This window comes from Aquarana catesbeiana, linkage group LG08, assembly GCF_042186555.1.
Source record: "Aquarana catesbeiana isolate 2022-GZ linkage group LG08, ASM4218655v1, whole genome shotgun sequence".
In the NCBI taxonomy this organism is placed as follows: Eukaryota; Metazoa; Chordata; class Amphibia; order Anura; family Ranidae; genus Aquarana; species Aquarana catesbeiana.
The window spans coordinates 308749219-308777202 of NC_133331.1; the positions used below are offsets into that span (position 1 = coordinate 308749219).

Genomic DNA, 27984 nt, shown 5'->3' on the forward strand with positions numbered 1-27984 from the left:
CAGGGGAGGTTTGTTCTTTATACAGTCGGGGATATTGAAGGGCTGGGCATGCTTTGCCACAAGTGTGAAGGACTGGCCGTACATCTCCGTACATTTGTTCGCTGCCCACAATGTGGAGAATATTTGTTTGTGGTGGAGCAACCTACCATGTCGCCCTGTGCTTATCGTATGGATTGGGCTACAGGTATTGCCACAGTGGAAGCTGCTACTGTTGAAAAAGAACGGCAGGCCGTGATTTCGCCTGTTGTCACCGAAAGTGTTCCTGAGAGAGATACTGTGGTAACGAACTCATCAGCGGACATTAATACGCCTATTCCCGGTGTACCTGTCCAGAGGAAGGTGGGATACGTAAAGGCTTCCCGCGGCCGTGGTCGAGGCCTACCCCAGAGACTATCCGAACTGGAGAGGTCCACGTCAGGAACGGGTGAGAGATCAGAGGGGAATGTATCTGGGACTTTGTGTAAATACTTGCCGGCAGAAGAATTGAGAGATTCGGAGATAGATTCCATGTCGGATCTCTCCGGTGATGATGATTTATTTGAGACAATGTCACAGGAACTGTTATGGGCTCAGGGTGAAGATGTTGCTTCTGCCTTGACTTTCTCAGAGTGGACAGCCCTGGATTCTGGGAGAACATCGCCTTGTGTGGAGCCAGACAGTACTATTAAGGAGACATTGCCTAAAGTTACTACTTTGTTTCCAACACCCATCAGGTCTATGGTGAACAAGTCATTGGACTCTTGTGTGCCTCCTGGTTTGGGGAAAAAGTGGTCATTTGCAGACCCGGAAAAGATGACGTGTATTTTACAGTGGATAAACTGGGAAAGACACTGACATTGCCAGATCCTCTGTTTTACTGGTGATTATGGATAAAGAACTGTGGGGTATGTAGATAGACAGTGTCAGTGTTTAGAGATCTTCGTGATCAAGATTTGATGTTCATCTCAGTGTTTCTAAATTCAAGGCCCGGTTTTGCTAACTGGACTTCCTTCGTTTAAAAGATATGACATACCTAAATATATATAGGGATGGACTCCTCAAGTAGCTTTAGTTGGTTCCTTAAAGGGAATGTAAGAAAGATTATGGGAAGAGAGTTTCATTTTTCTTTCGGAATGAGACTTTGCTCCTAAAACTGTATATATCTTGTGTGTGTGTTTAACTTTGTTTCTTTTCAGGAGCAAGTGGACCTCCTATCAAGCTGTTAGGCTTTTCAGCTAGATAGATAGTGGGGTTGCAACAGTCTTAATGTGGTTTTGTTTACAGATGTGAACATATGAAAAAAAAAAATGTTTAAATTGTAATGTCTTTCTACTGTCTTCCTTTCTTCTTTGCTTTAATCCAAGTTTTAAGCTCAAATACCTACTCTCAGGCTTGGGAGTTATTTTTGACATACGTTGAGGACAACGTCTATTGTAGTGGGGGGAATATGTAGCGCTGGTAGATTTTCAATCTACTGCTGATAGGTAAATCTAGTGGGTTATTTGTTAGGTGAAGTTAGATTTGCCTCTGTTCCAGCTTGGCTGAGTTGCGTGTAGTTTCACACTGCGCCGGTGGGTGTCGTTGTCACCATGGGCCAGTGTTGGAAGGGCAACGTGTTGAAGCATATGAGTGCTCCTCTGTCCAGGAGACAACTCGGTGGAGGTGGTCCTCCGAGTTGCATTCTGGGAGAAGGTATTTATGGGACAGGCGCCATATTTGGGGGTCGTTTACAGCCACCTGCTGGCCCTCCTGGCCGACAGGTATGCATTAGGAATACTACCTCGTGGTCCTCCGTTCCGGAGGCCCACGTCGCTGCAGCGTGTGGGTGGGCCCAGAAGCCTGTCTGGGGCCTACCACAGCGGCAGAGGAATGGTCCTGAGCTGTCTATCCTGAGTGAAGAAGCTGGACAACTGAGGAGATCCCAGGGGAGGACCCGTCATGGAAGGATCACGCAGAGTGCTGATCTGGAGAGCGGCCTGGTGACTCAGTTGGAGGGCCCCGGAGGTAAACTCAACGGGACCCTAGACCCGGTGCCGGTGAAACAGAGGTGGCGAAAGTGAAGGTAACAGACCGCTTTAAACCAGCAGCTCCACCGAGAGTGATTGCTACACATATTTACAATTTTGGGGCGGCACAGTGGTATATGGGGTAGCACTCTCGCCTAGCAGTAAAAAGGGTCGCTGGTTCGAATCCCAACCACGACTACTACCTGCCTGGAGTTTGCATGTTCTCCCTGTGCCTGTGTGGGTTTCTTCTGGGTACTCCGGTTTTCCTCCCACACATTTCAAAGACATGCTGGTAGGTTAATTGGCTTCTGTCTAAATTGGCCCTAGTATATGAATGTGAGTTAGGGACATTAGATCGTAAGCTCCTTGAGGGTAGGGACTGATGTGAATGTACAATGTATATGTAAAGTGCTGCATAACAGCGCTATATAAGTACCTTAAATAATAAAAATAATAATAATTTTAGTTATTGTAGTTTTTTTTTTAGTTTTTCAAGCACTCGTGGTTCTCATGCTGAATATATTTGGTATTTATTGAACACAAAACCTCCCTCACTTTTGGACGGAGGGATTCAAATGAATCTCTACTTGTCTATGAGTTCTACTGATCCGCCGCTATATTATCTGTCTACAGAGATCAGAGTCTTGTATGGATCACATGAATGAGGATTAAGGATGAGCTCCGGCGTGTTCGCACAGTCCACGTGCAGAGCCCTCCAGGAAGTCGGCACTGCGCTAATCACATGCAGTGAGACATTTCCCGATTTCTGCAGCCGCACATCAGGACAATGTCTCACTGCCTGTGATTAGCGCAGTGCCGACTTCCTGGCGGGCTCTTCACGTGGGCTGTGCGAACACGCCGGAGCTCATCCTTAATGAGGATAGAGTAGGACCCCAAGTGACATGACTGAGGATTTTCAAATAGAATGCCATCATAAACCTTACTAGTCTTAAAAATGCTGCCTCCCCCTCCTAACACATACATTAACTATCCTGCGTAAAATACATGTATATTCTTACCTATTTTCAGCCCGATCTGGACTGGTCATGTGAGCCGGCTTCCATGTGTCAATTATTGGAAGCTGCTGAGGAGAAGAGGGCCCACCGACAATGTCTGCACCATGGGAACCTATGGGTGATGTCAAGGCTCTCTTGCTTTCACAGTCATTGTTGGGTGTTTTCTACATTCTCCTGCAGCCGCTACTGGTTGACACAGGGAATCACATGATTGAACTGGAGCGGGCTGAAAGTAGGTAAGTATATATCTTTTTATTAATATAAAGGGAAGTACAGACGTTAGGAGGGAGAGGGAATGTTTTTATGACTATTAGGACTAAATAGGCTTTAGCTGGATTTCTACTTTAAACCTCACCCTGGGGATCATCCACCTGCTGACCGAAGAGGTGAGGTTCTGGGAGGTCACGTGACACTATTGTTGCTTTTTCAAAGCAGACTGTTAATCTCGTGAAGTCTGGTGACCATTTAACCTTCAGAGTGCCTTCACCTCATTTCTTGAAAGACAGAAGAATTAATGACAAGAAGATTGTGGAAGTCACCAACAAGATCATTGAGCTGCTGACAGGAGAGGTGAGCGGTGATGGGAATTCTGGGACATTATTCAGTAACAGACAAGGGATGTGTCTGGGTGGTGACTGTATCATTGTGTGTGTTAGGTTCCTATAAGGTGTCAGGATGTCACTGTCTATTTCTCCATGGAGGAGTGGGAGTATTTAGAAGGACACAAGGATACCTACAAAAACGTCATGACGGAGAATCAGCCTTCCCTCACATCACCGGGTAAGAGGAGACTTTATTGTAAAGGAGAGAGCAGTACGGGGGGTCCACCTAGATCCCCCATCATCTGATAAACACATAGAAACAATGTATTCAGTCAGTGTGTGTTTCCTACAGATGAATCCAGTAATGGGAACCCACCAGAGAGATGTCCCCGTCCTCTGTATTCCCGGGATTCCACACAGGAAGATCACACCATCCCTCACCATCATCAGGTTGGTGGGAGTGTACCACAAGAACTGAAAAGGAATTCTAAGTTATAAGAAGACATTCTTCTATGTAATCTCTTGTTCCTTTTAACAAATATGTTCTATAATTTTTGGGGTTTAGGGCGAAGAACTAAAAAACATCAAACCTGAGATTAAAGAGGAGGAGGAAGAAGAAGAGACATTGATAAGTGGAGCTCAGCTGTCTATGGAGGAGGGTGTTACTCTGTATTCCCGGGATTTCACACAGGAAGATCACACCATCCCTCACCATCATCAGGTAGATGGGAAGAACACAAAAAGTGACTCTAGACTGTATGAGAATATACTGTTCTTTCAGCCTATTTGCCTTCACATTTTTTTTTCTTTTTGATGGCTTAGCATAAAGAACAGATGTATGTAAAAAATTATGTTAAAGCGGAAGAAGAGGAGACGATTGTGATGGGTTTTCAGAAGTCTACAGGGGAAGTTGGGATGACATTGACAACTAAAGAGGAGGAGCCTTTTCTAGATATGAGAACAGGTGAGTAGTGAACACTAAATGAATAAACTGTTTAAGAACATAGATTGATGATTGGGGATATGTAGACCTTCACATCAGGTAAAATGATCTCTACAACGACGTCATGATGGAGAATCAGCCGCCCCTCACATCACCGGGTAAGAGGAGACTTTATTGTAAAGGAGAGAGTAGTACGGAGGGTCCACCTAGATTCCCCCATCATCTGATAAACACATAGAAACAATGTATTTAGTCCGTGTATGTGTGTTTCCTACAGATGGATCCATTAATGAGAACCCACCAGAGAGATGTCCCCGTCCTCTGTATTCCTGGGATTCCACACAGGAACATCACACCATCCCTCAACATCATCAGGTAGGTGGGAGTGAGCAATCAGAACTCAAAAAGAATTATAACCTATGAGAACTTTCTTCTATGTCATCTCTTGTTCCATTTTACAAATGTATTCTATCATCTTTGGGGTTTAGGGTGAAGAACTGAAAGACATCAAAATTGAGATTAAAAAGGAAGAAGAAGAGACGTTGATGGGTGGAGATCAGCAGTCTATGGAGGAGGGTTGTCCTCTGGATTCCCAGGATTCCACACAGGAAGATCACACCATCCCTCACCATCATCAGGTAGGTGGACTCATTGTGTGGAACACAGCCATCTCACAAATTCCAAAATATTTCTATGTATGAATTGCACCCTCATTTTAATTTTTAGCTCCTTCGTTGAGCAACTCACATTTCTCAACCCCCCCCCCCCCTTTTTTTTTTTTTTAATCAGTATATGTTTCTTTCTTCTGTAGGTCTTAAGTCCAGTCACATTACCCTACAGTGGGGGTGGGGGTGATGAATGACACAGTGCTGTTTTTTTGCTCCTGTAAGTCCAGGCTGACGTGATCTTCTGCCTCTAGGGGGCGGGTTCCTGGCTTCCATGGTTTAGATCAGGGGTAGGCAACCTTTTGAGCACAGTGTCCCGAAAAATGTTTTCAAAGAAATTGAGATTACCGATTTTATAACAAAATAATGTCAACTTCACACTCTCAATCACAAAAAAGATTTTCTATAAAGTAAATGCTGTAAACTACTTTAGTAATGAGAAATTACCTTCCTGCACTCTCACACCTCAGATCAGCCCCAATTCCTGAAACTCCACACTTCAGATCACTATCCCCCCTGCACATCTGCCCCACCACTGTACCCCCCTGTACATCTGCCCCACCGCTGTACCCCCCTGTACATCTACCCCACCACTGTAACCCCCTGTGCATCTGCCCCACCACTGTACCCCACTGCACATCTGCCCCACCACTGTACCCCCCTGCACATCTGCCCCACCACTGTAACCCCCTGCACATCTGCCCCACCACTGTACCCCCCTGCACATCTGCCCCACCACTGTACCCCCCCTGCACATCTGCCCCACCACTGTACCCCTGCACATCTGCCCCACCGCTGTACCCCCCCCTGCATATCTGCCCCACCACTGTAACCCCCTGTACATCTGCCCCACCACTGTAACCCCCTGTACATCTGCCCCACCAATGTTCCCCCTTTAACATCTGCCCCACCACTGTACCCCAATGCAAATCTGCCCCACCACTGTTCCCCCTGCTCTTCTGCCCCACCGCTGTAACCCCCTGCTCATGTGTTCTACCGATGTACCTCCTTTCTCCTCTGCACATCTGCCCCATCTCTATACCCCCTGCTTCTCTGCCCCACTGCTGTAACCCCCTGTTCATTTGTCCCACCAATGTACCTCCTTTCTCCTCTGCCCCAACACTGAACCCCCCCTGCTCATCTTTCCCACCACTGTAACCCCCTGCTCATCTGCCCCATCAATGTACCCCTTTTCTCATCTGTCCCACCACTGTACCTCCCTGCACATCTGCTCCACCGAAGTATCCCCATGCTCTTCTGTCTCACTACTAAATCACCTTCTCATCTGTCCTAACACTGAAACCATCTGCTCATCTGCCCCACCACTGTAACCCCCTTTCTCATCTGCCCCACCAATGTACCTCCTGCACATCTGTCTCACCTCTGTACCCCCCTGCTCTCCTGCCCCTCCACTTTTCCCCCCTGCTCTCCTGCCCCACCACTGTATCCCCCTGCTCATCTGCCCCACCAATACGCCTCCTTTCACATCTGCCCCTCTGCTCTACCCCCCTGCTTTTCTGCCCCAACACTGAACCCCCCTGCGCATCTGGCCCATCACTGTACCACCCTGCTCTTCTGTCCCACTGCTGAACCAACTTCTCATCTATTTAACCACTGTACCTCCCTGCACATCTGCCAAACCGCTGTACCCTCCTGCTCTTCTGTCCCACCTCTGAGCCCCTTCTGCTCATTTTCCCCACCGCTGTACCCTCTTCTCATCTATGATATGCAGAGTGGTGAAAGGAAGCAGAGATGAGACACATCTATCTGTCCTGGCACACTCATCCTGCTGATCCACCTCTCACATCCAGCCCACGTGCTTGTATGTGATGTATGGGATGTATGTGATGTATGGGATGTATGTGATGTATGGGATGTATGGGATGTATGTGATGTATGGGATGTATGTGATGTATCATACAAGCATATGGAATGGATGAGCTCAGGTCAGGGGCATTTTCTGAAAGCAGTGGGCCTGTGTACAGGATCATAAGTTGGGCCCCCGCAGCTGAGAAAAAGTGGTTGGGTGTGATTTTCATTGCGCTGAATACTGGCTGTGTCTTAAAGGGACACAGAGTGCAGAGGGGTTCAGTAGTAAGTGATGCAAAGGTTCAGGAATAATTTCAACAAACTTCCCAGAAGCTCAACAGTAATTCCACAACCTGTCACCTGATTGTGGTTTTCTCAATCACAGTGAAATCCCTTCTTTCTAAGATTGGTAGTGGCAACCAAGTCCAGATGGTGGACTGGGCTAGCAGGACTGTGATTGGCCTTAGCAGTGGCCAATGACAGTCCTCCTCCTGGAAACAGGGACCACCCCCCCAACCCCCAACCCCCCAGCAGAACTGCACCCAATCTCTTCCCCATCACAAAAGCTGACGATCGCAGCTACAGCAAAGTTAGAGAACCAAATAATGTTTCCCATCTTTTACAATGTGTGGTGGCACAGTGCCTCCCCCTCAGTGCAGGTGCGGTGTGGGAATTCTGAAATCGGAATGCATTAGTGTCTCACTGACACTTCCCTGCGCTGCCTCGAGTGCCGGCAAAAGAGGCTTTGCGTGCCACTTGCGGCACCAATGCTGTGGGTTGCCTACCCCTGGTTTAGAGGAAACAGGAGTAGACCTGGTTTATCTCCTGTTTCAGGTTAGTAACACTGACCAGTCTTCTCCCTCCCCCAGCTGTTATGCACAGGTACTGCAAGAACCTGATATCAGGCCACATTCAGGTACTTACACTGCTTACATTTATTTAAAAAAAAATACATTTAGTGATGCATTAAAGAATGTAGAACTGCATTCATTTTGTGTCGTTTATATCTGCCCGGAATTTAGCTGTAAATAATATTTTCTATTATTTTGGGGTTTAGAGTGAAGAACAGATTAATATAAAAGTTGAGGTTAAAGAGCAAAAAGAAGAGACGTATGTGGGGGGTGATCAGCCGTCCATAAAGGAGGTTGGGATGATTATGAAGAGTAAACAGGAAGAAGTTTCTCCACCTTTCGACACAAGTAAGTAACAGACACTAAAACTGCGGAATGAAATGTACAATTCAGTTAACCCTTGAGGGTATAAAGTGAAGCATAATGAGAAGGAAAAGCAGCCAATTCATGAGAGGGAACTGTGGTGACCATTGATGGAGTTTCTGTTGGTAGAGGTAGCTTGGCACTTGGCGAACTTTACTGAGAGTCTGGTCTAACTTAGGGCCCGCTGCAGAACAGAACCCTCCTATGAAGCATGCCTGGAGCCGTGATGTGCCTCCCATGGTGGTTTTCCCCTTTGGGTTGGACATCATGGTGAAGTGTACAATGCAGTTTTGTGCAGAGCTGGTGGAGGACAACCAGGGCTCAGGACAGGTGATAAGACTTGATCCTTCTGGTGTGGGGACTGGTGAAATAATGTGGCCTCCAGCCTGAGGTGGCACTAACCCATATGTGAGACCCATGCAAATACAAGCAATCCAATGTTTTAACAATTCACCAACGCATTTTGGCTAATGAAGTCATAGCTGGCTAATGAATATTAACTATTTCAATACTGGGCACTTTCCTCCCTTCCTGTCCAGGATCATTTTCTCACCTCGTCTTTCAGGACAGCACCTGGAGAGAGCGCAGCTCCACCCACTTCCCAGGAAACACTGCAGTCATTCCTTTAAAGCCTGGACACTTCCACCATGGCCTCAGTTGCAGTGTTTCCTCCAGCCATGGTGGAAGCGCTGCAGGGGACCAGGGGTGTGCTGCGCTCTCTCCAGGTGGAGTAGGGTAGGAGCATACCTGTCTGCGTTTTTTCTTTCTTATCTTACGGCCAGCCCAACACCCCCCCTCATGGGTGGGGGGTGTTCCGGTGTCTTCCCACTTCTCGAGCCCAGCGAGGGCAGAGGCCGACAGGGGTCCCGCGCCGATAGACTGCATGGTGCGGAGTCTCTGGAGTCTGCGCTTGTCCGGTCCGAGTGGCGGGTGATGTCACTGCTGGACGGGGCGGGACTTCTGGCGGTGTGTTGCGGCTTCTGGTTCCGGCCACTGGAACGCAGAGGGGGGCGGCCTCGATGGTGCAATGTCTGGTCCTTGCAGCGACGAATGGACCGGGAAAATTTGAAATAAAAGCTGCCGGGCGGCTGCTGGACACTGGGAGAATGGAGCCAGAGGAACCAGCAGCGGTGGTGGGAGCAGGAGCCACGAGCACCAGCCAAGCCCAGGTAGGAGAGACAGTGGTCTCTGTTAAAATACCTGGGCTATGTATGTTTTCTGTCCCTCCCTTCCTCCCCTGTAGTGGGGGGGGGGGGGGGAGCCTGCCTCACACTACACAGGTGACTTCTCTGGGGAGTGTGTGTTTTTGCAGAAGTGGTTTTGTGGGGTATGTTTGTTCCACTGACTGTTGCTTGGGGATCTGCTGGGGAGGAGATCCAATGCACAGTATATTTACAATGTGTTTGTTGGCTTAGTGTATTTCAGACTAAATCTAAAGAGAAAACTAAGCATGCTTCCCCTCCTCCTAAGAAACGGCATGCTTCATGTAAAGCTTCCCTTAGGGAGTCTTGGACCAAACCTTTGTGCAGGTCTTGCATAGCATACATAGCATGTATGCTATGCATACATTGCATAGCATACTTGGTCAGAGAGGAGACTTCCACTAAATGGCCCTCTGCCCAACCTAGTGAGATGCTCATTTCTTTCCGGAAGGAATTGGAAGATACATTTCAGTCCTTCCGCTCCTATCTGGACAAACATCCAGTGGCGCAGTCGACAGATAGTTCTCCACCCAGCACTCACATTCCCTCTGCAGCCAGGAGAGTGGTTAGTGAGTCAGAGGATGAGGGTCAGACAAAGGGAAGGCGAAGAAAAAGATGTATCTTCCTCCCGTTATAGGATGTCTTTGGAAGAGGTAGACAACCTTCTAAAGACCATACATACGACCCTAAATATTAAGGAGGACAAGACCCAATTGTCCCTACATGACATGTATCAGGGTATGGATGAGGTCAAGCATCGGGTGTTCCCGGTGCACAAAGTGTTGACAAAATCTATAAAAAGGGAGTGGAAAGACCCAGAGAGGGTCCCCTTTGTCTCCAGGTCTCCTAAACAGAGATTCCCTTTTGATGAAGATAGTACACAAGTTTGGAACAAGAGACCTAAACTTGACGCAGCTTTCTTGCAGGTATCGCAAAACACCGACTTAGCTTTTGAGAACATGGGGGTCTTGAAGGACACTATGGACAAGAGAGCTGATTCTTTGTTAAAAAAGGCTTGGGATTCTACACTAGCCAATCTCAAACCGGCAATGGCATCTACGGTGGTAGCCAGGAATTTAGAATATTGGTTGGAACAACAAAAAGGGCCATATTGAGGCAGGAACCTCTCACAAAGATTTGCTGGATACTCTACCAGTCCTACAAAAGGCAGTAGGTTCCATGGCGGATGCCTCGGCTGAGTCAGTGAAGATGTCCGCAAGATCTTCGGCATTAATTAATTCAGCTAGAAGAGCTTTGTGGGTAAAGACCTAGAAGGCGATTCATCCTCTAAAACTAAGCTATGTGGTCTACCCTTTGAGGGGGATCTGGTATTTGGCCCCGATCTTGATGCTGTTCTGGACAGAACAGCAGATAAGAAAAAAGCATTTCCGGCCAAAAAAAAAACGCAACCTAAAAAGAATTTTCGTCCTTTTTACCAGACCCGGGAATCAAAGGAAACAGGACAGAAGAGACCTGTCCCAGAGGGATCGAGGGAAGTTCTGGGTGTTGTTTCGTCCCCCCAGCCAACCAGCAAAGACCCAGTGACGGTCTCCTGACTGTGGGAGGAAGACTCCAGTTCTTTTTCCCGCGGTAGGAGGGCCGACATCCAGTGCGTTTGTTCTCAAAGTAATCTCAGAGAGCTACGCACTGGAGTTTACGGAAAGCCCGCCGCCTTGATTTTATGTGACGCAGCTCCCCAGAGATCAAGAAAAGTCTTTGGCGATGACATCACTCTTGCAGGAATTCCCTCAACAGAAAATAATCATCCCAGTGCCCTGGGAAGAGGAAGGACTAGGGTATTATTGACATGTTTTTCTAGTAAAGAAGCCATTGGGAAAGTTCAGGTTAATACTGAATTCAAAGATCTTAAACAGGTCCATTCGATACAAAAAATTTCGTATGGACACAATTTATTCGGTGAGGAAACTTCTTCCCGTGGGATGCTTTCTAGCCTCCATAGGTCTCAGGGATGTGTACTTGCCTGTTCCCATAAAACCAACGTTACAGAGATATCTGCATTTGGCAATCAGAGCAGGAGGAGTGGTGTCGCACTTTCAGTTCAGGGCTCTCCCGTTCGGTCTCTCCTCTTCCCCAAGGATTTTCACGAAGATCATGGCAGAAGCATTGGCACCGCTCAGGTTGGAGGGGGTCTCAGTAGTACCATATCTGGACGACCTCCTTTTGTTTGCCAGCTCAAAAGACCTATTGTGCAGGGATTTGAAAACGGTGAAGAGCCATTTAGAAAATTTGGGCTGGATTCTGAACAAGGAAAAATCAAACCTAATTCCAGGCCGCAGTAAAGAAAGTACAGACAAATCTATCTGTTACAGTTCAGGCAGCCATTTCCACGCTGGGGCTTCTCCCAGCTGTTCAGTGGGCCCGCCTCCATGCGAGAGACCTCCAACAGGCGATTCTACAGAATTGGGCCTACAGAGAGTCTTTGGAGAAGCAGATCAGGATCCCATCTCCAGTAAAAAGAAAGTTATGGTGGTGGAGGAGGCAAACGAATTTGAGCAAGAGTTTGTTCTGGACCTTTCCCGCAGCAAAAATCTTGACAACAAATGCGAGCTCCTGGGGTGGGGTGGGGTGCGCATCTCAAAAGCCAGATGGCCCAAGGGTCCTGGTCAGTAGAGAAATCTAGGCGGTCCTCCAACTGGAGGGAACTAAGGACCATTTTACTTGGGCTGTGGGCTTTCAGACAGATAATCAGGGGCTAACACATCCAGGTGTTGTCACACAATGCCATAGCAGTGGCCTACATCTCAAGACATGGGGGCACAAGAAGCAGGTGTCTTCTAAACTTGGCCCTACAGACTCTGACTTGGGCAGAGGACAACTTGGCATCCTTAACATCAGTGCATCTGAAGGGCAACCTAAACCAGATAGTGGACTTTTTAAGCAGAAGAAGGGTGCTAAAGTCCGAATGGAGCCTGAGTCCAGAGGTTTTTCAGAGGATAGTAGACAGATGGGGAGCTCCCCAGGTAGACCTTTTTGCATCACAAACAAATGCAAAAGTTCCCGTCTACTTTTCTCCGAACGGGCAAAACCAAGCGGCGGGTCTGGACGCACTGGCTTAGCACTGGACCTTCCGTTTGTTACGCCTTTTCCCCTGTGCAAATGATCCCTTTAGTGCTCAGGAAGCTACAGGGAGAAAAGACGACCCTAATTCTAGTATCTTCATATTGGTCCAAGAGCCCTTGGTTTTAAGTCCTACTAAAGTTAGCGGTAGAGTCCCAATGGTTGCTTCCGGTCTGAAGACCTGCTGACTCGGGGTCCCCTTCTGCATCCTACGTTGGTCATCTCAAGCTGGCAGTTTGGTTACTGAGGAGCAAATCCTGAGGAATAAGGGTTTGTCCAATAGTTTAATTTTCTGCTATATAGCAGGAAGAAGGTCACAAGGGCCATTTATTTTAAAACCTGTAAATTCTTCAGTTCCTGGTGCGTTTCAAAAAATTACTCTCCACAGGAGAACCTTTCCGTTCTGGGATTTCTCCATGACGGAATGGAGAAGGGTATGGCAGCCAGCACCTTAAAAGTTCAGGTAGCTGCACTATCAGTTTTTTAGAGAGAAGGTTATCTCTAGACCCTTGGATCATCAGGTTCTTCAAAGCACTAGCTAGGGCTAGACCGGTTCCATTTAAGTGTTTCCCCAAATGGGATTTATCAGTTGTTTTGCAGAGTCTGACTAGAAGACCCTTCGAACCATCAAAAGAAGCCACAATTAAATTTTGGTTGTTAAAACTAACACTGCTAATAGCAGCCACCCTGGGCTAGAAGGGTCAGTGAACTTCAGGCGCTATCTATCATTGAGCCTTTCTTGATAGTTTTCCCAGATCGGGTAGTTCTGAGGACAGACCCGGGGTTTTTGCCTAAGGCTGCTTCAGTTTTTCACAGATCCCAAGTGATAATGGTACCAACATTCTGTCTGTTTCCAACATGCCCTAAAGAAAGAGATTTTCATAGTCTGGACGTAAAGAGGTGCATTTTATGCTATCTGGAGGTAACAAACGAGTTTAGAAAGTCCAATTGTCTATTTGTTTTATTTTCTGGGTTTCGTAAGGGTTCCGGAGCTTCTAAAAGCACGATTGGTAGGTGGCTTCAGATCGCTATCCACGAAGCTTATAGGGCTGCGGAAGTAGAAACTCCCGCAGGGGTAGTAGCCCATTCAACTCAGGCTGTAGCAACGTCCTGGGCGGAACGAGCTGGGGCTTCGCCAGGGCAAATCTGCAAGGCGGCCACATGGACGAGTTATTCCACCTTTACTCGTCACTATAGGATGGACCTGCTCTTGGCAGCAGAGCAATCGTTTGGCAGGAAGGTCCTGCAGGCGGTGGTCCCACCCTAAGAGTAAGTACTCGTTTATACTCTCCAGGTGCTGTCCTGAAAGACGAGGTGAGAAAACCTTAGTTAGACTTACTGGTAACGGTATTTCTATGAGTCATTCAGGGCAACGCCGATGACCCTTCCTTGTTCATAAATGTTAATGTGTTGTGGTTGCTATGTTCTGCTTATATAATTTCAGCATGGCTGGTGGTACTCGGTAACAACTAAGGCCATGGTGGAAATGTCCAGGCTTTAAAGAAATGACTGCAGTGTTTCCTGGGAAGTGGGTGGAGCTGCGCTCTCTCTAGGTGCTGTCCTGAAAGACTCGTAGAAATACAGTTACCAGTAATGCTGCGTACACACGAGCGGACTTTACGGCAGACTTGGTCGGGTGGACCGGAGTCCGTCGGATAATTCGATCGTGTGTGGGCTCCAGCGGACTTTTTTTCCCAAAAGTTTGACGAACCTAAAAATGAAACATGTTTCAAATCTTTCTGACGGACTCAAGTCCGGTCGGAAAGTCCGCTCGTCTGTATGCTAGTCCGACGGACAAAAACCGACGCTAGGGCAGCTATTGGCTACGAACTTCCTTGTTTTAGTCCGGTCGTACGTCATCACGTACGAATCCGTCGGACTTTGGTTGATCGTGTGTAGGCAAGTCCGTTCATTCGGAAAGTCCGTCGAAAGGTCCGCCAGACCTAGTCAGTCAAAGTCCGCCCGTGTGTACGCGGCATTAGTCTAACTAAGGTTTTCATCTTTTAGCACTGTCACACTTTAAATGACATTTGCACAGTCATGTAACACTGTACTCAAACAACATTTTTATCATTTTGTTCCCACAAATTGAGCTTTCTTTTAGTGGTATTTGATCACCACTGGGGTTTTTATTTGTTGCTAAACAAATAAAAAAAAGACCAAAAATTTGGAAAAAAAATTTTTCTTTTGTTTCTATTTAAAAAATTTATAAAAAGGTGCGTTTTCTCCTTCACTGATGAGGTGGCATTGATGATGTGGCACTAATATGCTGCACTGATATGCAGCACTAATGGTCATTGATAGGCGACACTGATGGGCACTTATGACGAGGCACTAATATGCAGCACTGATATGGAGCACTGATGGGCATTGATAGGCGGCACTGATGGGCACTCATAGATGGCACTGATGGGCGGCACTGATAGATGGATCTGATAGGCAGCACTGATGAGGAGGAACTGGCAGCCTTACTGATGGGCACACTGATTGGCAACCCTGGTGATCATGGGTAAGCATACCAAGATCGGTGATGCGGTGGGTCAGACTGACACCCCACACCAATGATCGCCCCCGGCTTTTCCCGCTGGATATCATATGACGCCCAGTTAGAATAACTTTGCGCATGTCATTCTGTTATATAGGGTGTGGGAAGTGGTTAAAGAATTTGCAAATTGTATACAGACTCCAGTATGAACACTTTTCTGATTAATTTTGGAGGGAGAAGAGGAACCCAGATTTGAGATCGAAATTTTCCACTTACTCCACTCGTACAGAGATGGAGCTAAAACTCTAGTTATTTGTGAACTACTGAAATGTTTTACTTTTTCTTTTTTCCATTTTCTGTCCAACAGATGGATGTGATGTCAGGAATTCCTCGGAGAGACATCTTCTATTATCTGCTGATTGTAAGTCAGAAGATAATGTCATCACACAGGATCCTCCAGGAGGAAATCCAAATACACAAAATATACATCACAGACCTTCCTGTCCGGAGACATCAATGGATCCCTCTGATCAGGGGGAATCTTCTCATCAATCACATACTATGATTGTAAATATCCATGTAAGATCTCACACTGCAGATCGATCAACAGATCCTTCTAATCCCGAGGAATCTTCCTCACCCCATGAAGGAAATCACCGAGGTGACAATCTACTCTCATGTTCAGAGTGCGGGAAATGTTTCACTCAGAAAGAAGCACTTATTTTACACCTGAGAATTCACACGGGTGAGCGTCCTTATTCATGTTCAGAGTGCGGTAAATGTTTCACTCAAAAAGGGGGCCTTGTTAGACACCAGAGAATTCACACAGGTGAGCGCCCTTATTCATGTTCAGAGTGCGGGAAATCTTTCACTCAAAATGGGGCCCTTGTTCAACACCAGATAAGTCACACGAGTGAGCGTTCATATTCATGTTCAGAGTGCGGGAAATCTTTCACTCATCAAAGAGCCCTTGGTATGCACCAGAAAATTCACACAGGTGAGCGTCCCTATTCATGTTCAGGGTGCGGGAAAACTTTCACTCAAAAAGGGGGCCTTGTTAGACACCAGAGAATTCACACGGGTGAGCGCCCTTATTCATGTTTAGAGTGCGGGAAATCTTTCACTCAAAAAGGGGCCCTTGTTCAACACCAGATCAGTCACACGGGTGAGCGTTCTTATTCATGTTCAGAGTGTGGGAAATCTTTCGCTCATCAAGGAGCCCTTGTTATACACCAGAGAATTCACACAGGTGAGCGTCCCTATTCGTGTTCAGAATGCGGGAAATCTTTCACTCATCAAAGAGCCCTTGATATACACCAGAGAATTCACACAGGTGAGCGTCCTTATCCATGTTTAGTGTGCGAGAAATATTTCAATCATAAAGGAGCCCTTGTTAGACACCAGAGAATTCACACGGATGAGTGCCCTTATTCATGTTTAGAGTGCGGGAAATCTTTCACTGAAAAAGGGGCCCTTGCTGAACACCAGATAAGTCACATGGGTGAACGTCCTTATTCATGTTCAGAGTGCGGGAAATCTTTCATTCTTCAAGGAGCCCTTGTTAGACACCAGAGAATTCACACAGGTGAGCGCCCTTATTCATGTTCAGAGTGAAGGAAATCTTTCACTCAGATAGGAGGTCCTGTTAGACACCAGATAAATCACACAGGGGAGCATCCTTATTTATGTGTAGAGTGTGGAAAAACATTTCACTCTGAAAGGAAACCTTGTGAAACAGCAGAGAAATCACACAGGTGACCGTCCCTATTTATGTTCAGAGTGCGGGAAATCGTTTGTATTCTGACTCCAGCTGTTGTAATAGTGACGTATCCCTTGCTGAGACCTTAATGCCTGGCCTGTATAAGCAGATATAATCCCAGCGGACAGTCTTTATCAGATAGCTTGAACTCACCAGAGACCGTTTCTTCCATAAGCATGGGTCTTTATGGCAAGCAGCAGGTATAGCAAACAACAAGATGTGGCAGAGGAATGAAAGGCGGCATCGGCAGGTCAAAACATGGTAATGTGTTCCAGGATGCGTGCAGATAGCACAAGGTCTATACAGAAGTGCCCATCTCCTCCTCACAAGACAGAGAAGCCAGAACAGGAAATACATCAACAGATGGGTGGGGACATAGACAATAATCAGAAAAGGATGGTCCAATAACTAAAATGACCACAAGATGGCAGTATAATAACCAGCTGCGACAAGGCATCAAGAAGTGTCACCTAAAGTCCAAGCACATTCTTCTTGTGATAGAAACTGGATCCAACAAACCCAGGAAGCAAGTTCAGTCTCCAAAAGGCAAGAGTAAAACAAGTTCTGTAATGGGTCTGAGGAAAGTCTTTACAGTTCCTTGTTTAGCAACCTTTACCTCTACCTTACGCACCATACCATCATCACTAGGAATGGTCCTAACAATGAGTCCCATGGGCCACTCAATTCTTTCCACTTGCTGGTCTTTGAGGAGAACAAGATCTCCAACTTGGAGGTTAGGGTTCAGATCAGTGGCAAAAGTCTTGACTTCAAGACGAATCTCTGGATCGCTGTCAGAATCTAGAAGACTTGAAGTCCTCAGGTGTAGTTTCTTCTGCATGATCCAGCAGGAAGTCAGGTCCTGTTAACCAAGAAGAATTTGCAAAGACACTTGCAGACATTGGTCTGGTGGCAAAATCTGCAGGATTAAGTTCCGATGGTACATGATGCCATTGTTTAGGCCTTGAGGATTTTCTGATTCTTTCTACATGGTTGCTGACATAGACATAGAAGCGTTTTGTGCGATTGTATATGTAGCCCAAAACAACTTTGCTGTCTGTGTAGAATTTGATGTAATCTATCTGAATGTCCAGCTCGCGCAGTATTAAATCTGCAATTTCTAAGGCTAGCACAGTCCCACAAAGTTCAAGCCTGGGAATTGTGTGCTTAGGCTTAGGTGCTAACTTACCTTTGCCAAACAGAAATCCTACATGGGCTTGATTGAGGCCTACCTTGAGGTAGGCAATAGCTGCTATGGCCTCAGTGGATGCATTTGAGAAGATGTGGATCTCTTTTCTCTGAAAAGGGAAGCTGAAGTGAAGTGTAGCAGTGTGGTATGTCAATTCCATCTAAGGCATGTAGAGGTTGTTTTCAGGACTCCCACTTTGAATGTTTGTTTGTTGGTAGTGGAGCATCCCAATCTTGAATAGTCTCTGATAGCTGTCTTAATAAGGATTTACCTTGTATAGTGATGGGAGCCACAAATCCCAGTGGATCGTATAGACAAGGGGTAGGCAACCCCCGGCACTGGTGACGCAAGTGGCACACAAAGCCTCTTTTGCTGGCACTTGACTCCCTCCCCATCAGCAGAGCAGAGCAGGGAAGTGTCAGTGAGACACTAATGCATTCCAATTTCAGAGTTCCCCACGGCGCACCTGCACTGAGGGGGCCCCCACACATTGTAAAAGATGGAAACAGTGTTTGGTTCTCTAACTTTGCTGTAACTGCAATCATCAGTTTTTGTTATGGGGAAGAGATTGGGTGCAGTTCTGCTAGGGGGGGTCCCTGTTTCCAGGAGGAGAAGGACAGTCTTGGCCACTGCTAAAGTCAATCACAGTCCTGCTAGCCCCGTCCACCATCTGGAGGAAGATGGCTCGCTTGGCTGCCACTACCGATCTCAGGAAGAAGGGATTTCACTGTGATTGAGAAAACCACAATTAGGTGCCAGTTTGTGGAATTACTGTTGAGCTTCTGGGAACTTTGTTGAAATTATTCCTGAACCTTTGCATCACTTACTACTGAACCTCAGCACTCTGTGTCCCTTTAAGCCAGAGCCAGTGGTGGATCAGCAGGATGAGTGTGCCAGGACAGGTAGATGTGTCTCATCTCTGCTTCCTTTCACCACTCTGCATATCATAGATAAGAAGAGGGTACAGCAGTGGGGAAAATTAGCAGGAGGGGTTCAGAGGTGGAACAGGAGAGCAGGAGGGTACAGTAGTGGGGCAGATGTGCAGGGAGGTACAGTGGTGGAAGAGATGAGAAGGGGGTTCAGCGGTGGGACAGAAGAGCAGGGGGGTACAGTGATAGGCCAGTACAGCAGGGGAGGTTCAGTGTTGGGCCAGATGAGCAGGGGGTTCAGTGTTGGGGCAGAAAAGCAGGGGGTAGAGCAAATGTAAAAGGAGGTGTATTGGTGGGGCAGATGAGCAGAGGGTTACAGTGGTGAGGCAGGAGAAACAGTGGTGGGGCAGGAGAGCAGGGAGAACAGAGGTGGGGCAGATGAGCGGGGGGGTACAGAGGAGAGATAAATGTGCAGGAGGTACATTGGCGGGGCAGATGACAAAGCGGGTTACAGTGGTGTGGCAAATGAGCAAAATGAGCAGGGGGTTACAGTGGTGGGACAGATGAGCGGGGGGGTTCAGTGTTGGGCCAGATGAGAATGGAGAAGGTGATTCAGTAGTGAGACAGAAGAGCATGGGGATACGGCGGTAGAGCAGATGTGCAGGGAGGTACAGTGGTGTGGCAGGTGAGAAAAGGGGTACATTGATGGGGCAGATTAGCGGGGGGGTACAGTGGTGGGGCAGATGTTCATGAGGTACAGTGGTGGGAGGGTTAAGAAGGGGGTTCAGCGATGGGACAGAAAAGCAGGAAAGCAGGGGGTACAGTGATGGGGCAGATGAGCAGGGGGTTACAGTGGTGGGACAGATAAGCAGGGGGTTCAGTGTTGGGCCAGATGAGAATGGGGTTACATTGGTGGGAAATATGAGCAGGGGGGGTTCAGTGTTGGGTCAGAGGAGAAAGGAGGTGTATTGGTGGGGCAGATGAGCGGGGGGTTTACAGCGGTGGGGCAGAGGAGCAGGGGGTACAGAGGTGGGACAGATGTGCAGAGGAGAAAGGAGGTACATTGGTGGAACACATGAGCAGGGGGTTACAGTGGTGGGGCAGAAGAGCAGGGGGGGAACAGAGGTGGGACAGATGTGCAGGAAGTGGGAGCTGAAACCTCTATAAAGAGGGTATCCGCTCCCGCCCCCAAAAAAATGACATGCCAAATGTGGCATGTCAGGGGGTCACCTTCCCTTAAAGCGGACGTTCCATTTTTGGGTGGAACTCCGCTTTAACATAACTATACATAGCATTACATTTTACTTAACTAGTGTAACAGCACAGTTTGTAAAGAAGACCTTATTAGATACCAGATAATTCACAAAGGTGAGCGTCCTTTTTCATGTTCAGAGTGTGGGAAATCTTTCAATAAGAAAGATAATCTTGTTAAACATCAGAAAATTCACACAGGCGAGCGTCCCTATTTATGTTCAGAGTGTGGGAAATCTTTCATTTGTAAAGGAAACCTTGTTAAACAGCAAAGAAGTCACACTGGTAAGCGTCCTTATTTATGTACAGAGTGAGGGAAATCTTTAACTTATAAAGGAGACTTTGTCAAACACCAGAAAAGTCACACAGGTGAACATCCCTTTTCATGTTCAGAGTGCGGGAAAACTTTCACTTGGAAAGGACAACTTCTGAAACACGAGAGAAGTCACGCTATGCTCTAAGTGTTGGAGTGAGTCCTCCTTATTTCTCCAGCTTGTCAGTGTCCTTCCCCCTGTTGTCATAAGGCTGGGTACAAGGTATATCCTCTTATTGCCACATGTGAATGTTATCTTTTTATGAATTTGTTTATATTTCAATAAACTTTTATATGCATTAGATTGTGTACTTCCCTGTCTTCTCTTTACGTCATATGGGTAAGCATTAGAGCACAGAAAATGCTTCACTCTGAAGGGAAACCGTGTGAAAGCCACGTGGACAGCTGAATCACAAAAAAAAAAATTGCTGCTAAAAAAAGAATAAACGTGGTGTCCCCGCTCCACAAAATTCATACCAGACCCTTATCTTAGCATGCAGCCTGGCAGGCCAGGAAAGGGGGGGGGGTGAACGAGTGCCCCCCCCCCATCCTGAACCATACCTGTCCTCAACATGGGGGGTAGGTGCTTTTGGGACCTTGCCCCACAACCCTAGCTGGTGGTTGTGGGGTTCTGCGGGCAGGGGGCTTAATGGAATCTGGATACCCCCTTTAACAAGGGGGCCCCCAGATCTCGCCCCCTCCCCCCATGTGATTGAGTATGGGGTACATTGTACTGGTACCCATTCCATACCTCCCAACATTTTGAGATGGGAATGAGGGACACCTACTAGCAAAGGTATGTAGGCATAGGACACGCCTCCTGTCACACGCCCTTAAAAGAGAATTAACCCCAAAAAAGTTAATTAAATCCACAAGGGCTTTTTTTTTACCAATACTATTCCTTTATATTGGCTTTTAAAATGTACAAATGCAGCAATTTAGAAATCAGATGAAAGGTTTAGCACTGGGAAACACTTTTTGAAAGATAAAAAGTGCAATTTATATACAACTATATAGATCAGACCAAAATGAGGGACAAATGAGGAGGAATGAGGGACAGAGGGACATTGCTCCAAATCAGGGACAGTCCCTCGAAATCAGGGACAGTTGGGAGGTATGCCCATTCACCAAAAAAGTAATAAAAACGCAGAGACAATTCTTGACAAAAAAATAAAAAAACAATGTCCCCTGATGTAAATCCATCGTAAATCACGCCGCACCTGAAACCCCCCCAAAAACGCTCTTGCCGTCCATGAAGGCTGGACACCTACTGCAGGCTCCACCATTTGACAGCCCCCCCTTGTGATGTCACAGACTGGTGCATGCTGAGTTGGTGATGTCACAAGGGGGCGGTGCCTCAGTAAAAAGTAAGTTTAAGTTATGTGGAGATAAGAGTGATGTCATGTGACCTCCCAGAATCCTGCTCACCTCTCCAGTCAGCAGGTAGATGATCTCCAGGGTGAGGTTCAATATCCTCTCAGTCATGTGACTCGGTTCCTCCTCCATCCTTATTGATGAGATCATGTGATCCATACAAAACACCGATCTCTGTAGACAAATAGAGTAGCCTTGCTGGTCATTAGACAAGTAAAGATTCATTGTAAACCCTCCGTCCAAAGGTGAGGGAGGTATACAACCGTGTTTGTGTTGTGTCAGTAAATAGCAAATATATTTAACAAGAAAACCATGTGTTGATTATATACACTCACCAGCCATTTTATTAGGTACACCTTGTTAATACAGGGTTGGACCCCCTTTTGCATTGGGAACTGCCTTAGGTCTTTGTGGCATAAATTCAATAAGGTGTTGGAAATGTTCCTCGGAGATTTTGGTCCATAGTGACATGATAGCATCACACAGTTGCTGCAGATTTGCACATCCATGATGCCAATCTCCCATTCCACCACATACCAAAGGTACTCTATTGGATTGAGATCTGGTGACTGTGGAGGCCATTGGAGTACAGTGACCTCATTGTCATGTTCAAGAAACCAGTGATGAGATGATTTGAGCTTTGTGACATGGTGCATTATCCTGCTGGAAGTAGCCATCAGAAGATGGGGACACTGTAGTCATACAGAGACAGAGAATATACTGTACACCATATGAAAGGTCTATCGCTATTCCTCAATATAACCTCATGTTCCCAACAAATCAGCAGGAAATACTGTACACCATATGAAAGGCCCATTTCTATTTTTCAATATAACGTCATGTTCCCAACAAATGAGGTGGAGGTACTGTACACCATATGAAAGGACACAGGCTACATTGATGGGCACAGGCAGCTTGCATTGGTGGTAACAGGCAGCTTGCATTGATGAGCACAGGCAGCATTGGTGGACACAGGCTGCATTGGTGGACACAGCATTGGTGGGCACAGGCAGGCTGCATTGGTGGGCACGGATAAAGTTGTTGTTGTTAATATTTATTTTTATAACTTAATTCTGCATAAAACATTTAAGCGTCATTTAATGAGGTAATTTATGAGGGCGTGTTTAGGGGCGGAGCGTGTTTAGGGACAGGGTTGGGTAACTGGTGGTGAGTAACCCTTGAGGCCTGGCTAGTAGCTCAGTACTTGAAATTGTGAGCCCTGGATATATGGATAAACACTTTTCTGATTGACTTTAGAGGTTGAACAGGAGCTCAGCTGTGAGATCAGCATTTCCACTTATTCAGTCGCACGAAGGTAAAGCTAAAACTCCAGTCATTTGTGAACTACTGAAATGTTTTACTTTTTTTTTTTACATTTCTTTCCAGCAGATGGATGTGATGTCAGGATTTCCTCGGAGAGACATCTTCTATTATCTGCTGATTGTAAGTCAGAAGATAATGTCATCACACAGGATCCTCCAGGAGGAAATCCAAATACACAAAATATACATCACAGACCTTCCTGTCCGGAGACATCAACGGATCCCTCTGATCAGGGGGAATCTTCTCATCAACCACATATTATGATTGTAAATATCCATGTAAGATCTCACACTGCAGATAGATCAACAGATCCTTCTAATCCCGAGGAATCTTCCTCACCCCATGAAGGAGATCACCGAGGTCAGAATCTATTCTTACATATAGTAGGTGAGGTTGAAAAAAAGACACAAGTCCATCAAGTCCAACCTATGTGTGTGATTATGTGTTAGTATTACATTATATATCCCTGTATGTTGTGGTCATTCAGGTGATTATCTAATAGTTTCTTGAAGCTATCAATGCTCCCCGCTGAGACCACCGCCTGTGGAAGGGAATTCCACATCCTTGCCGCTCTTACAGTAAAGAACCCTCCATGTAGTTTAAGGTTAAACTGCTTTTATTCTAATTGTAATGAGTGGCCACGAGTCTTATTAAACTCTCTTCTGCGAAAAAGTTTTATCCCTATTGTGGGGTAACCAGTACAGTATTTGTAAATTGAAATCATATCCCCTCTCAAGCGTCTCTTCTCCAGAGAGAATAAGTTCAGCGCTCGCAACCTTTCCTCATAACTAAGATCCTCCAGACCCTTTATTAGCTTTGTTGCCCTTCTTTGTACTCGCTCCATTTCCAGTACATCTCTCCTGAGGATTGGTGCCCAGAACTGGACAGCATACTCCAGGTGCGGCCGGACCAGAGTCTTGTAGAGCGGGAGAATTATCGTTTTATCTCTGGAGTTGATCCCCTTTTAATGCATGCCAATATTCTGTTTGCTTTATTAGCAGCAGCTTGGCATTGCATGCCATTGCTGAGCCTATCATCTACTAGGACCCCCAGGTCCTTTCCCATCCTAGATTCCCCCAGAGGTTCTCCCCCCAGTGTATAGATTGTATTCATATTTTTGCCACCCAAATGCATTATTTTACATTTTTCTACATTGAACCTCATTTGCCATGTAGTCGCCCACCCCATTAATCTGTTCAGGTCTTTTTGCAAGGTTTCCACATCCTGCGGAGAAGTTATTGCCCTGCTTAGCTTAGTATTGTCTGCAAATACAGAGATTGAACTGTTTATCCCATCCTCCAGGTCGTTTATAAACAAATTAAATAGGATTGGAACCCTGGGGAACCCCACTACCCACCCCTGACCATTCTGAGTACTCCCCATTTATCACCACCCTCTGAACACGCCCTTGTAGCCAGTTTTCAATCCATGTACTCACCCTATGGTCCATGCCAACGGACCTTATTTTGTACAGTAAACGTTTATGGGGAACTGTGTCAAATGCTTTTGCAAAATCCAGATACACCACGTCTACGGGCCTTCCTTTATCTAGATGGCAACTCACCTCCTCATAGAAGGTTAATAGATTGGTTTGGCAAGAACGATTCTTCATGAATCCATGCTGATCACTGCTAATGATATCGTTCTTATTACTAAAATCTTGTATATAGTCCCTTATCATCCCCTCCAAGAGTTTACATACTATTGATGTTAGGCTAACTGGTCTGTAATTCCCAGGGATGTTTTTTGGGCCCTTTTTAAATATTGGTGCTACATTGGCTTTTCTCCAATCAGCTGGTACCATTCCAGTCAATAGACTGTCTGTAAAAATTAGGAACAACGGTCTGGCAATCACCTGACTGAGTTCCCTAAATACCCTCGGATGCAAGCCATCTGGTCCCGGTGATTTATTAATGTTAAGTTTCTCAAGTCTAATTTTAATTCCGTCTTCTGTTAACCATGGAGGTGCTTCCTGTGTTGTGTCATGAGGATAAACACTGCAGTTTTGGTTACTGAAGCCCCCGATTTACTCGTGAAGACTGAGGAGAAGAATAAATTCAATACCTTTGCCATTTCCCCATCCTTTGTAACCAGATGTCCTTCCTCATTCTTTATGGGGCCAATATGGTCTGTCCTCCCTTTTTTACTGTTTACATACTTAAAGAATTTCTTGGGATTTTTTTTGCTCTCCTCCGCTATGTGTCTTTCATGTTCTATCTTAGCCGTCCTAATTGCACCCTTACATTTCTTATTGCATTCTTTATAAAGTCTGAATGCTGAGGATGATTCCTCAACCTTGTATTTTTTGAAGGCCTTCTCCTTTGCTTTTATATGCATTTTTACATTGGAGTTAAGCCATCCAGGATTTTTGTTTTCTCTTTTAAATGTATTACCCAATGAGATACATTGGCTAATGCCCTTATTTAATATGCTCTTAAAGCAAACCCATCTCTCCTCCGTATTCTTTGTTCCTAATATTTTATCCCAATTTATGCCTTTTAGCAAGGTTTGTAGTTTAGGGAAGTGGGCTCTTTTGAAATTCAGTGTCTTTGTGTTCCCTTCATGTTTCCTATTTGTGTGATTTATACTGAAACTAATTGACCTGTGATCGCTGTTACCTAAATTGCCCCGTATTTCCACATCTGTGATCAGGTCTGTATTGTTGGTAATCAGTAGATCCAGTAATATTTTATTTCTAGTTGGTGCGTCTACCATCTGACCCATAAAATTGTCCTGCAAGACATTAAGGAACTGGCGAGCCTTAAATGAATGCGTGGTTCCCTCCGCCCAGTCTATGTCTGGATAATTAAAATCCCCCATTATGATAACACTTCCCATCCTTGCTGCTAATCCAATTTGTGATAGGAGATCCGTCTCCACTTCCTGCCTCAGGTTAGGGGGCCTATAGCATACTCCCAGTATTATTTTCCCCTTAGCTTCATCCCTTTGGAGCTCTACCCATAAGGATTCCACCTCCTCTCTAGCTCCCTCAGTGATGTCATCTCTCACATTCGCTTGTACATTATTCTTGATATATAGGCATACCCCTCCCCCTTTTTTACCCTCTCCATCCTTGCGGTATAGGGTATACCCTTGAATGTTTGCCAGCCAATCATGAGAGCTGTTGAACCAGGTCTCTGAAATTCCCACAAAATCCAAATCCTCCTTGTACAACAGTATCTCTAGTTCACCCATCTTGTCCGCCATGCTCCTGGCATTGGTGAACATGCCACGTAGTTTAGACCGGTCGCATATTGTCCTCGTATTGGGTGTTTCAAGATTGCAACTAGGACTTGCTACTATACTCACCTTGTGTTTTTGTGCTTTGGTTAACCTACCACTAATGCCCCCAATACTACCCTCTGGAATATCTTCCACGCTGGCTATCACTGTCCCTGGACCCTCCCCCCCCATCGCCTAGTTTAAAAACCCCTCTAACTTTTTGGCCATCTTCATTCCCAGCAGATCTGCACCCTCCTCATTTAGGTGCAGTCCGTCCCTTCTATAGTACCGGTTACCGACTGAGAAGTCGGCCCAGTCCTCCAGGAACCCAAACCCCTCCTTACTACACCAGCTCTTCAGCCACTTGTTTACTTCCCTAATCTCCCTCTGCCTTTCTGGTGTGGCTCGATGTACCGGTAGTATTCCTGAGAACACTACCTTGGAGGTCCTTTTCCTCAATTTAGCACCTAAGTCCCTAAAATCGTTCTTTAGGACACTCCATCTGCCTCTGACTTTGTCATTGGTGCCAACGTGCACCATGACAGCCGGGTCTTCCCCAGCCCCTCCCAGTAATCTGTCCACAAGATCCGTGATGTGCCGAACCCGAGCGCCCGGTAGACAACATACTGTTCGGCGCTTCAGGTTACAGATTGCCCTCTCTGTCCTTCTAAGAATTGAGTCCCCTACCATCAGAATCTGTCTTTCCTTTCCCTTTGCTGCCCCCCCACTCTCACTGGAGGAGTTCTTCCCCTGGCAGCTTGGAGAGTCCCTCATCTCCAGCAGTGCTGGTCCCTGACTGGTTTCACCAATGTCACTCAATGGAGCGTACTTATTGGGATGCTCCAGTCCTGGATCGGCCTCTCTGGCACTTCCCCCTCTACCCCTCCTGACTGTCCCCCATCTACTCTTTGCTAGTGCCTGCACCTCTTTGTCTCCACCCGCCTCTGTGCTGGCCCCTGCCGGCACCTGCCGTGTACGTTCCTGGCTCACCTTTAGTATGGAGGGACTTCTCAGTGCTGACAGTTGCTTCCCCAGATTCAGAACCTGGGCTTCCAGGGAAACAATGTGCTTACATTTTGCACAGCAGTATTCGCCCTCATTTTGCACAGCAGTATTCTCATGTTCAAAGTGCGGGAAATGTTTCACTCAAAAAGGAGCACTTACTAGACACCAGAGAATTCACACAGGTGGGCGTTCTTATTCATGTTCAGAGTGCAGGAAATCTTTTACTCATCAAGGAGTCCTTATTAGACACCAGAGAATTCACACAGGTGAGCGACCTTATGTATGTTCAGAGTATGGGAAATCTTTCACTCGTCAGGGAGTCCTTGTTAAACACCAGACAAGTCACACAGGTTGGCGTCCTTATTCATGTTCAGAGTGCAGGAAATCATTCAACAAGAAAGATCATTTTGTTAAACATCAGAGAATTTACAAAATGACCAACCCTATTCATGTTCAGAGTGCGGGAAATCTTACATTTGTAAAGAAGACCTTATTGGACACCAAATAATTCACACTGGTGAGCGTCCCTTTTCATGTTCAGAGAATGTAGTGTGGATGGAGGGAGGAGAGCTGTCGGAGAATGCAGTGTGAATGGAGGGATGAGAGCTGTCGGAGAAACTTTGAGATGAGCGGACGAGGAGGAAAGGCGTAAGCCGTCTTGAAGTTCCAAGGACACGATAACACGTCTACTCCCTCTGCTTGTGGGTGTGGAAGGTGAGAGAAGAACCTCCTGAGCTTGGTAT

General features: G+C 46.4%; 1 protein-coding gene across 7 annotated transcripts in view; it reads left to right on the top strand.

Moving 5' to 3' along the window:
* Positions 1-27984, top strand: part of LOC141105048 (uncharacterized) — a 239500-nt gene that overhangs the window by 158072 nt on the left and 53444 nt on the right. For 5 of the 7 annotated variants that reach the window (XM_073594850.1, XM_073594846.1, XM_073594863.1 and 2 more), the window contains exons 5-6: positions 3896-3993; positions 4109-4264. In XM_073594850.1, the coding sequence (XP_073450951.1) occupies positions 3896-3993; positions 4109-4264 (254 nt within the window). Of the gene's footprint in view, positions 1-3433; positions 3572-3657; positions 3782-3895; positions 3994-4108; positions 4265-27984 lie in introns of all 7 variants that reach the window. The other 2 variants (XM_073594848.1, XM_073594849.1) reach the window with 2 other exon arrangements.